The 12,108-nt window shown below is 43.2% G+C and overlaps 1 protein-coding gene across 1 annotated transcript in view; it reads left to right on the top strand.

The window, feature by feature from the left end:
- qkia (QKI, KH domain containing, RNA binding a) overlaps positions 1–12,108 on the top strand; it is an 80,035-nt gene continuing 67,927 nt past the window's right edge. The window contains 1 exon segment of the mRNA XM_005463967.4: positions 1–443. Within this exon segment, the coding sequence (XP_005464024.3) occupies positions 299–443 (145 nt within the window). The 5' untranslated portion in view covers positions 1–298.

The following is a 12,108-nucleotide window of genomic DNA, read 5'->3' as shown; positions in this document are numbered from 1 at the left end:
TCTCGCGCCTACAGTGGTGGAATCGAACGTCCCCGAGCGCACACGGCGTAGAGGAGAGTACAGCGCACGAGTCTGTGGAAGGGAGATAACGGTTTCTTTTTTTTGTCCCCCCTCTCCACTAAAACAACAAGAACAAACCAAACCTGATTTTAGGGGGGTCTCACAGAGTCTTCTGATCATCAGGAGGAGGGAAGCGAGGAGCCGCAAGTTTTTTTTTTCTTTTTTCGTTTTTTTTCTCTTTTCCTTAAAAGAGGATTCTGTGCTTCGCGGTGGTTTGTTCTCCGCTCTCGCCGCAAAGATGATGGTCGGAGAGGTCGAAGTGAAGGAGCGACCGAGGCCGAGTCCCGACTATTTAATGCAATTATTGAACGAGAAGAAGCTCATGACCAGTTTGCCAAATCTCTGCGGCATCTTCACACACCTAGAGAGGCTTCTGGATGAAGGTAAGTGGCCTTCTGGAGAGACACCCCCCTCGTTGGAGGGGTGGGGGAGTGGGTTAAAGCATGACCACGGTGCAGTCCGGTGTCGGCACGGCTTCGCTGGGCATCCCTGCCGCAAATCGTTAGCGAAACCCGGGGATACACTAGCAGAGGGCACCCCGATATTCCAGGCGGTGGTAGGCGTAGTAGTACCAACAACTTCCAGTGAGAATTGCCCCACAATACAACCCAAGAAACGCACTAGTATCCTACCGGAGCGAGTTTGTTTCTCCCTGAGCTCCGAGTCCACGGAGTTTTCTGCTACTCTCTTGACTTTGTGACGACGAGATGAAAACTTTCTCTTACTTAAGAAATAAACACCGCATATCACTGTCATGTTGTCAGACGTGTTAACGGGCAAGTTTAAAATATAAATAAAGATCTAAAAATAAAAGCACACTTCATGTTGTACAAATGTTGTTCTCAGTTTAAAAAAAAGAACAATCTCCGGGGCCCTGGTTCCACATGTTCCACACAGCAGTTTAGCCGCTCGGGTTAGCAACATTTTCAGCTAGCCTGTCTGGGTGTCTGCTGAACTCTTCAAGAACCAGGCAGTGGCGTTAACTTGGCCACGTATGTAATAAACAGACAGCAATTGCTGTGCTTAACACAGCTATAAACACACGTTGGGGGGGTGTTTGGGTTTGCTTGTGTTCCTCTCTTTTTGCCTTGCTCCGAGGGTCGTGTTAGTTGTTGCCCAGCGGCCGAGTGCACGGCGGAATGTGTCTGCTTGTTGCCCAAACAATGGCCACTGAGTTGCTGCTGGGAGGGAGGAGGAGGGGGGTACTCGGAAGATTATTTCAGCCGTCTAACTTTTTCATTAAACGCGGCACCGCTGTCTTTCCTCCCTCTTGTCTTGGCTACTACAACACTTGCCTTAAAACCTAGAGGGGGGCTTGTCTGTATTTCCTTCCCCTGCTTCAGCTGCCGTCGTGTTTTCTTTTTTCCCCTCTTTTTTTTAACCAGTCAAGCTTGCCCTACCAAAACTGCGTCGCCCTTTTTTGTCAGCGGCGCCGTCCAGGCTGGATTTGGCAGCCGGCATTTGTTTCCTGCGCTCTGTCACTGATTTTGGCACCCCCTGTGGCTTTGATAACCCAGGATTGTTTGCCGTTTATGTTGATAGTATCATTATCATAAGCTGGTCTAAGCGGAAGGTTGGACCTGTGGTTTATGTAACTGAGCTGGGGACACTAGAGAGCGCCACAGCCCCCCTGGCAGACTGTCCCCATGCATTTTGTGTGTAGCTTTGGATCGGACATCACGATGAATTTAAAAATAAGACTACCCCGTAAGCTACAGCATGAACGGGCTATTTCTTAAGAGGAAAGAGGACCTGAAAGTAGCGCATGCCTATGAGTTTCGGTAACATGTCTGGATGAGTAGGCTCTGTAGTATGTAGTTGCTAAACCGGTCTGCAAAGATTTTCTGGCCGTCTTGATGGGCGATAAACAAGGCACTAGAGGCAAATGTGGAGCTGTTTACTTATCACCACTATGAAACTAAAGCTTGCATAACGCTAAAAGTATGCACATTGAATTTAAGTTTAAGCCTGGGTGATGCTTTGGTGCAGTAAATAGTGAAGTCTTCTCATTTGCCTATAGGACATTTTTATAGTGCTTTTTTATTAGGAGAAAATTGCACTTCTTCCTCTTCATCTTTTTTATTTAGTTTGAGGCTTGCAAAAGTCTCTTATGCATGATGTTCTCAGAAAATCTGCCGCTCTGCAATGCACACGTCTTTTTTTGTTTTTAATGATTTCGGCCTCCAATTTGATCGTCTCCACACTCCATAAATACTTAACAAAACTGATGAAATATCTTGCACTTTTATTGTAGTCATGTGGGACTGCTGGGTGTGTTGGTGTTTTCATTTGAGGGAGAGTTAGGAAGCAGATGTGTTCTCCTATTTTTTTTTTTCTCATCCACACTGTTAACAGCTCAGCCCTGCTGCTTTTGGTAAACTTTTGAGTTAACCCCTCAAAAAGAAAGAACTCAATGCAAATAATGCATTTCTGTCAGATTGACTTTTTATACATGGGGCCAACTAAAATGTATCTGTTTGCATCTCAGGAATACTAAAAAGGCTGAGCTGATAAAGGTTCCCAGTTGTGTTCATTAAACGGACTCTTAACTCAAGGAGGAGTTGGATAAAAATTGCATTTGCTTTCTGCAAGCGACTCGGTGCAATGGTCTGATGCTTCGTTGCAGCGCCCGTTGTTAAAGAGCTTACAAAACCATCCAGTCCTCTGGTGTTTAAGAAATCACTCGTAACTTCCTAGTCTCGCTCCTCTAAGACGGCACATCTGATGTTTTTGAGGGTTTCCACGGCACCAGCCCAAACTTTACCCTGCTGCTAAAAGTTGCATGTGTGTATCAGATGAAGGTAGTGAAGGCCTGTCTGACTGACTGTCTGGTTTCTTCTGTTGTTTTGGTTTCATCTCCCTGTGGAGGGGGCCAAAACTCTGATGTGGTATTTGGAGCAGACCACCTCTCGGTCCCCTCATCCCCTACTATATTGTAAGCAGGCCCCACCACATCTAGTAGAATCAGGCTTGTTTATGTTGCGTTTCATGTGATGTTGGATGTCTGCTCCTCCCGAAGTTCAGAAAAGTAGTGTAGAGTTGTGATTTTAAAAAAAAAAAAAAAAAAAAAAAAAGTTTTTATGGCGGTTGGTAGTTGACATTTGAGTAGGAAAGATAGCATCTCTCTTTCCTTTCTAGTCAGACTGGATAGACTGAGGTACGACTTGTATTTGACCTAACAAGTTATGTTGTTTTCACCACGGAGTATGCTACGTGCCGGCGATATCTCAGCCAATTCTTGCACATTGAAGGTGTCCCATGAAGGCGAGTATACTGTGCCAAACAACAGAAAGTTAATGACTATGCTAATTTGTTGACAAAGCTTTACATTAGTGTTGGACGTTTTCGCGTATTGTTTAAAACAAATTCCCAGAGGATGGGCTTTGCTTTCTGAGTCTGTTTTGTGGGCTTAAATGCCACTGAACGGCTTAAACGCCTTCCTTTGTCAGATTTAAGTGCTGCTAATGAGAGCAAAAATATAACCAGTTGCAGTTGAATATTTTAAACTCTCCCAATTCCTCCCATCTCTCAGTGCACCCTTCCGACAGCTGCTCGTCTCCCCCAACCCACCCCACCCTCCCGCCCAGCATTTTGTGCATGTCTACACAGCTGTTTCCAAGTGCGCAAGAAAGCCGACACCACCCTCCTGTGCGACCACCGCTCCCACCCTGTTTTAGCAAGCCTGCGTGCACGGACGACCCTGTTACTTTCCCAGCATGCATGTTGTCCCTCAAGGTCACTCTGGCCGATTGACATGCCCCCCTTTTTGAAATCCCCTTGCGTTGCAGTTGTTCATCTCCCTGAGGTGACACCTGCTGTGGAGTTTTTTATTTCTCTTTACGATCTGCCTGCCAACAAGCTGCTTCAAATTGCTATATTTTCTCTTGGTAGAAGGAGACAGACCGTATAACATCTAGAAATGCAGTCCTAGTAGTGAAGTGCGGGAAATGTTGAAGGCAAGATTTTTATTAGTTGTTGCCATGAAGTCTGATGAGTGTCTGTGGGTGGGCAAAATAGTCAGATTTCTCAGCAATATGTTTATTCTGAGCTCCTGTTATGATGAAATGAGAATGAGGAAATGTAGTCAGATTACTCCACAGATATAAAAATTGGTCAGTTTTGCAAAGACGTGTAAAGTTTTTGAAAACTAACAGCAGCTGCACAGCAGAGCTGCTCAGCGCTTTAGACAAAGGCATGTTGTAAAATGGGAGCAATGCAATTCACATGTTAGCTTCTGTTTCAATTCCAAAACCGCAGTTTAAAAATGGCTAACATTAGTGGTCTTATTTTAATTTTGTGTAACAAGACCGGGCACCAGCAAAGAGAAATTACACAAGCATTAGCTTGGTGGGAATAACATTGTACTCCCTCTCGCTATTTTGTTATTGTTGCCCAGCTGCTCTTAGTGTTTTTCCTTTATAATTGCAATATGTAAACATTAGCAGTTGCTAGTGGTGCTGTTTTCTTTGTTTGTTTTGTGGAGGCCTTCAGTTTTATTTTAATAAGCTGTTTTTGAGTCACGATTTGTCTTGAGTGGCGAGTAAACTAATACATTGACGTAGTAAATCATCCATTAGCCTCCAAAATAGAAATTGAGCATTTTGGGCCACAATACCCAGCCTTAGCAATGTGCCTATTTTTGTGGATTGTTGCTATAATAGATTAAATGTGCAATTGTGGGGTGAAGCCACGTGGTGCAATGTGCCACTTGTTCCTAGCTACATCATTCCCCTTTGCATACAGTTTTAGTGTCTGCTTGTTTATTTCTGTGTGTCACGTTTTAACAGGACATTCCTGGGAGAGCTGTCAGCATTCTGGAGGACAAACAGTCTGCTGTCCACTGTGGTGCGTTTGTGGGAAATTGGTCTTCAGGGAACAGCTGTTTTAGTGAACAGATTGTGATAAATGGGAGACTGCTGGAAGTCTGAATTCTGTTCTCTACCTGACGTCCCACATTTCTGTCAGTCTTTCATGTATAGTAGTCCCCCCTCTCCTCCCCCCGTATGCCTGTGTCTGCCATTGCTGCACTGCCCTCCCTCTGTAGCTTGACCCTTGGCGTTCCTCGGCACAGGGCTGGACCTGCAGTAACCTCTGACATGCAATCAATTTAGCAGCTAACAAGATTGAGCACAGCTCACAAAGTGAGATAGTGCTCAGAGCTGTAAGGGAACACAGATAAAGACTGACAGGAAAAGAAAATTGGGGGGTGTTAGGCCAAGGCTGTTGTTGCAAGCAGAAACCTGTTAAATCCCCTAGAGCTGAATCCAATAACTATTTTGATCGCTGAATAAGTGATTATGATTATTGGTTATTCTGCATATGACTCACACAATGCCTCTTATATAGCTGTCGGCAGGTAAATTACTCTGAAGGTTTTTTGTCTGCATATGTTATCTAACAATAAAGAACAATGGTAAACTGATCATGACTTTGCCTTTCTTGGCCTTGACTGTCTATAGCAGGGATCTTCCTGGTTGTCCCTGCTCCAGATGCTCAGCTAGTCTAAAAGTATTTAAGAGTTCTTTAAAACTGTTAATTACATTCTTATATAATAAAATTGTGTTTTAAATGTTGCTGAATGGTGTGGCTCTTTGATCCATGTATCGCATTGCATGCACACAATGTTAGATAAGAGCGACAAGCGTTAGCAGCGGCAGCTTTTCTTTATTCCAAACTTGCATCCAGACACCTGTACAGTGGTTATATTTCTCCATTTGCAATACTGCAGTTTTACTGCTGTTGTCATACATCTGGTCATTTTATACGAAGTACAACAGGACCACAATGGTTTCTGTCAGAGAGAGAGAGAGAGCGAGAAAGAAGCGCCAGCGTCCATGGGGCCGCAGCTCCGGCTAGCAACAGGCAGTGCCGTAACATGATAGTTCCACCAGTTCCCTTGTGTCGTATGTTAACAAAACACAAAATAATCTCAACCAAGCTCTATTTCACATACCAGCTAACGAGGGCAGTAATGTTTAACCTTTTAACTTCTTTGTTTTAACTTCTCACATCTAGAAATGACCTAGAAATGCTACAGCGTTTCATTGAACCAGTGTTCCTCCGGTTCTCATGTGCTGAGATCAGCACTAAATTTGGTTCACTTCCAGTACATGTCCCGTGACTTTGAAAACGTGCTCTTGCTGTTATATGTGGGTTTTTCCAGCATATGAATATTGGGGTTTTTTCTTCTTTTTTTAAAAACACTTTCTACCAAGGGAAAAACTCTTTAAACAGCATTTTTACCAGAAATAACAGGGAAATAAAGTAACACAGACTCGTTCCCTTAACTGCATTTGGCCCAATCGTGCTTGCTGTACATGTTTTTCACCCACCCCTTCCACCAAAGTCGGATTTTGTGACAGGAGAAACTCTGTATATAATCCAGTAGAGAATCCTACCTGATGTACGACAAACTGTTGCATATATACGATTGTGCATGCACATTGGGTAGACACACTTGTGGGCCTTACTCTGGCCCTAATGTGGTTCCTTGTACGCGGTCTCTCCTCCCTGGTAATAAATTAGGTGGTGGCACAAGTCTGACAGGGTGACGTGGAGGGTTTGTAGAAGGAAACAGAGTCACAGCGTTTGCTTGACACTCTTTCTTGTGTTGTACCTCTGCCTACCCCCACCGCAGCTTCTGTCCCTGTTCTGACTCTAGCCCTGGAGCCATCTTGCTCCCCTGGCGCTGCTCTCGCCCTGACAAAACCACTCCCACCCTGTGGATGCTGTATGATAAAGTCATCCACTGACAGTTCCAGGGTCTTATCTCAGGCCTCAATCCCATGAGTGCTGGGGACTCCTTATCAGCGATTCCTCTGCCTGGCCTCCTGTCTTCGTGCCCTGCCCCAACTGCCTGGCTGACTATCAGGCTTGTGTCGCCAAGACTAAGTGTCTTTCCTTATGATGCCGCTGGCTGTTAGGCCACACATGTCTGCAGGCAGTTTTATCTCTCTTTATTTTTCCCTAAAAGCAGAGCCATGCATCAGAATGAGCAATAAGAGCGTAAGGTAACCTGGAAAATTGTGGTTCTTGTTAAAGTGGGAGTCATACTTGTTTCTGTGTTTCATTAGATGATGACAAGCAGGATTAAAGCGGAAGATGAACTGAGGGATGTTGTAATCTTACAACAGCTCTCTGACACAGACTTGTTCAGTAAATTGGGTTACTTGTTCCCGTCTCTAAAACTAGAGCTCCACCATTGCGTTTGACCCAAGTTTTGTCAGCTTTTACAATCTACTGTCTTAAATTTTTGTGTCTGATGGAATAATGTATCCAGGAAGTCATGCCTGGTTCAGACAGGAAAGTGCTATAAAGAGGGGGAGTCAGTGGTTTGTTTTCCGTCAGACAGGCACGGGGAGGGAGGGGGAGGTGTTTTCTTGCTGTGGTGACCAGCTCTGTTTTTGTTTTGTTTTTTTCCAGACCCACAGAGGTGAGTCTGTCTCTCAGTTTATTTTATTTTTTTGACTTATTTTAGATTACATAATGAATCACCTCTTATCTGGTTCCTCTGTTGCACATTTATTTGAATATGCAACTTGCGCTATATGTCTCAGTTACAGAAGTATGGGCCCCACCCTGCTACATTCTTCGCATGCCTCAAACAGCTCTCCCACTGGCCTCACTCACAGAAGTCCACCTCATTTTCTCTCTTTTTCCCCTTTCCATCTCTGTTTTTTAAGTCTGAACTGTCCCAACACATACACTGGTTATAATTGACCAGCACCATTTCCTGTTTTCGTCCCCTATTTTTATCATAAAAGGAGATGAGGGGAGGGAAAAAAAAGAGCTGAATGCTCACTCTGTTCCCGTCTCACTCGCCCACCGATCTGCATTCATTTTCTTTCTCCTTTCAGAGGAGGAATGGCAAAGCGAACGTTGGCAGCCAGCTCAGGAATTTCACCGGGAGCACAGTCAGAACACTTAACCTCCAGCCTGGTGTTTGTTTTCCCCACACTTGCTCTCATAGTGTTTTAGCTCGGCTTAATGCGAATGCCACCGTGACACGTAGGAATTACTCCTTTGCTTTAAATGCCGGGAAATGTTCGATGAATAATTTTGTCTTCGACTCTGTGGAATTTTTTTCCCTAACAGCCAGCAACAGGAAACTTGATTCAACTCCTGTGGAAATATCAAAGTGCAGAAACGTTCTTTCTTACTCCCACTGTTTAGCTTTGTAACATTTTTATACCCTCATATAACCCCTTTTTGTCCAAAGTGTCCTCTGGCCCTGTCCTATTCATAACACCCAGCGTTAAATCAGTCTGCCTGTGGTTTTCAGCCTTTGCAGGGGTTTCTAACTAGTCGCAGGCTGATGAATCTGAGATGAATAATTTAACTGTTCCTCAGCAGCCCTTGTTGTTTCTGTGAAGCTTGGCAAGAGCAGGCGGTGCTGCCATAACCTCCTGTAGGGGCCAAAGAAAGTGAAGTGGGAGGAGGCAGTGAGATCACTACTGAGCATTTTGCCACCGTGCTTTCAACACGTTTTCCGTCCTTGCATTTCAAAAGCCATACTCTACTATACACAGTACTGTGTGTTGCTTGTTGGTTGTGTCATTGTGCAACGTGCTGTAAAAATTTCACTGTAAATTGCACAATTTTGCGAAATGATGCCTTTAGCCTGTATACTGCGCAATTTGCTTCAAAGCCAACTTTTAATCTGGCATCTGCACTGCTGCCTTAAAGCTGCAGTTTTTATATATTGTTGGGCTATCGCCAGAGTTATTATGGTTTTTGTATTTTTCACCTGTTTCTTATATTTTAATTTCAAACGTGTCATAGTCCTTAAGACATTTGTAAACAAGCTTTCTGGCGTCCAGTTTCACAAGGCGGAGATTGAGACGTCGTTTGATGTGTCCTTCACAGACTTTTTCTGGTTTGGGAGCTCTAATTACACAATGATGCAGAATTTTGCGAGTCGTGTTTTGTTTGTATTTTTACCCAGGGCAGTCGGCTTTTCATCTTGAATGCAGTCGATCTCTTGTAAAGACGCTCGCTGCATTGTTCTTTAGATGCTGTTGTCCCTTTAGATTTCTCCGGTCCTGCTTTGAACAGAATTGACAGTTCTGAGAAAAAAAACAAACCGGTGCCAGAAATAATGTCAGCATTGTTCCAAACAATTGTAAATATAATAAATATTTTCAGGATGTTGTTTGAAGTCACAAACCCCCACAAAAAAGTTGAGTTCATCTTGTAGAAATCTCCTCAATGTTAAGGATTTCACATGCATGCAGACTTCTCTTAAATGCTTATATACTGGGTAAAGGCTTTGATATTATGTTATATGAGTACTAAATTACTTTCGTTTTTAAACAGGAGATGCCTTTGACATATTTACCTTTTACCAGTTATAAAGATAGTTTTAAAGACTGTGAAACTGGTTTTGTCACACATGCGGTGTGTGAAGTGTAAAATAGAAACATGTCAGCAGAGCGAAGGAGGATGTCCTCATTCAAATCATGCAGCAAGGTTTTTTTTTTTAATGTATTTATTTTAGGCATAGATGACATAGGCATATGAACTCTCTTAGTTTACAAGCTAAAGTGCTGGTAAAGGAGCATCATTTATTTAGCAGGCATTCAAGTTTAAAGTGTTTCTATTACTAAAGCCAGGCAACATTTGTCCCTCTTATCTAATAAAACAGCACGTTACCAGTAGCAGACCTGTAACATGTGGTGGCGAAAAGATTTTTATGTGGCATGAGATGGTCTTAATTTTTAGACAGGTTAGAGATTTGGGATCAGGCGCATAAACAGATGTTGTTTATTGTATTTAAATGCACATTTTACAACTTCCTACGAGGATAAATAAAAGCTAAAAATTGCTTTAATGCCCCTGAGTGACAGTCTTACACTTTTACTGTCATCAGTGTTACAGTGGTTTAAAAGTGTTACTTCAGCTTCTGTTCTTTCTGCTAATTATCTCTGAGTTTTTCTATTTATTCATCCACAAACGGCTCATGTCTTTGTCAGCCATGTTTCTTGTGAGACTTGCGTGTTGACTTTTGTTAGCTTGAACCAATCAAAATGTGGTCTGTTGTCTCAATATGTGGGTCGGGGAGACGAGCTGTGCAGCCATACATTAAGTGGGACACCTGGTCACACTAATTGCAGGTAGCAATCCCTGTACTGTCCTTGTTGTTGTTGTTGTTGTTGCTGTTCTCATTCGTGTTTGTAGTGATGGAGTTCTGTTGTCTTGGATAGAGGTGCACACATTTCTTTTACAAACAGCAGTCTTTTTTTTTTTTTTTTTTTTTTTTTTTTTGGTCCTCTGTAGATTTTTATGTCATTGTTCCTTCAACCTGTACAGCAGTGGTTCAGTTGATTGAACAGGGTTTACTCTGACTCAGTGACACAGTCACACATAGTAACTGTCTGGCCCAACTCCAATTACATGTGTTGCACAGTTGTATTTTACAGTGGCTGTCTGCCCTGCAGTCTTCTGCTGTAATACAAAACACGGTTTGCTTAGCATAATTTATGCCCATGTGCAGCACATGCAGCCCACGGTGACAGGAGCAGCTAGTGAACTAAGTTCTGTGACAGAAAGTGAACCAGTTTTGAGCCTGTTGTGTTTTTTTTAGTGTTTGTTGCTGCTTGTCTGTTTGTAGCGAGGCTTAAGTCTGCCTATCCTTATCAGTGCATGGGTTGGGAGGAGATTACACAGCAGAAACAATAGGTGTTTTCATATGATTAGGCTTTAATTGGCGAAACAAAGAGTCCCTGTCACACTTTGTGCAACATGGGAAAGACTGGCATGAAAAACATGGATAACAGGCAGGAAAGAATGTGTCGTCTATACGAAAGGGTTAGGGCATGAGCTTGTCCCCACTCAGTTGATTTATTGTGTTGGCTGAAAGCAAAAAAGGCGAGTTAGGCTGCCGAGAGCAATGGGAGGATGGTGAGTGTGATAAAGAACAGTGGGGGGAGACAGAGGATTCCTATGTGCTGTGAATGAGGTCATCTGGTTGGTTATGAAGAAGGTCACCGACCCCTCCCTCAGCTCCACACGCCACCCCTCTGTCTCCCCGTTCCTCCTCTCAGCAAATGATGCACAATGGCTTTTTGTGCTTTAATGGGCCAGACTCACACCCTGGGTCATTCCTACCGGTTCACATAGCAGCATGCACGCAAGTGCTATCTGTCAAAAAAGCCCAGAGGATTGCAGTTCATTTTTACACTCTGTATTTACCACTTGGTTAATAATCTGACCTGGATGTACCACTTTTTCAAGCTGCTGCATATTGCTGGTGGTATCCCTGACACAATCTCATACATTATATAGGTGAGCAGAAAAAAAGACCACCGTGGCAGATCAAAGAGTTTATAGTCTATTAATGTCAATTTGTATGTGTAAGGCAATTGATATTATGTAACCAATTCTACTGAACTATGAGTTCTGTAATTTGTAACACAAACTATTTGTACCACCAAAAACTGCACATTTGCTAAATTTTACCACCTACATAATGCTAGCTAGCCAAGTGGCAGTCTGAGACTCTGTTGCTACATTCAGAAGCGATAAAGACAGATGGAAGATGAAAAATATAACAGAAAGGAGCCGGGTCAGCTCTTTGTAAGGTTTTCAGTCTCAAAATGAGACTCGTCATGTCTCATTCCTGGACAGGCTCCTTCTGTGCTTAAAGTTCACTGCAGGCGGGGCACAGACAGCTCCAGGTGAGGTCAGCATAACGAACATGTTACTCAAGGTTAACAAACGCGCTTCCTGCATTGAAAAACAAACTTGGTACCCACCCTTCCACCAAAGGAAAATCACCAGAACTGGGATTTAAAAAAAATTAGACGGCTGTTTTGATTTAAGTGTAGTTTAATTTGGATAAGATTAAAATCCATTTTTTAAATTTTATCAAATGACCAGAAGTAACAGGAAACAATACAGCCTTCTGCTAAGTAAGTTAACACACGCTTGTTCCCTTAACTATAAGCGGACCGATCGTGCTTATGAGCGTAACCCCCACAGGCTCATTTTGCCAGGAGAAACCCAGCTAGAGGCTAACAGGTGCTTTTTCCTGGCGACAGGATCATTTGT

This window comes from Oreochromis niloticus, linkage group LG19 (genome assembly GCF_001858045.2).
Source record: "Oreochromis niloticus isolate F11D_XX linkage group LG19, O_niloticus_UMD_NMBU, whole genome shotgun sequence".
Classification (NCBI taxonomy): domain Eukaryota; kingdom Metazoa; phylum Chordata; class Actinopteri; order Cichliformes; family Cichlidae; genus Oreochromis; species Oreochromis niloticus.
Note: the sequence above shows the minus strand (reverse complement) of the source record. Positions and strands in the feature narration are given on the sequence as shown.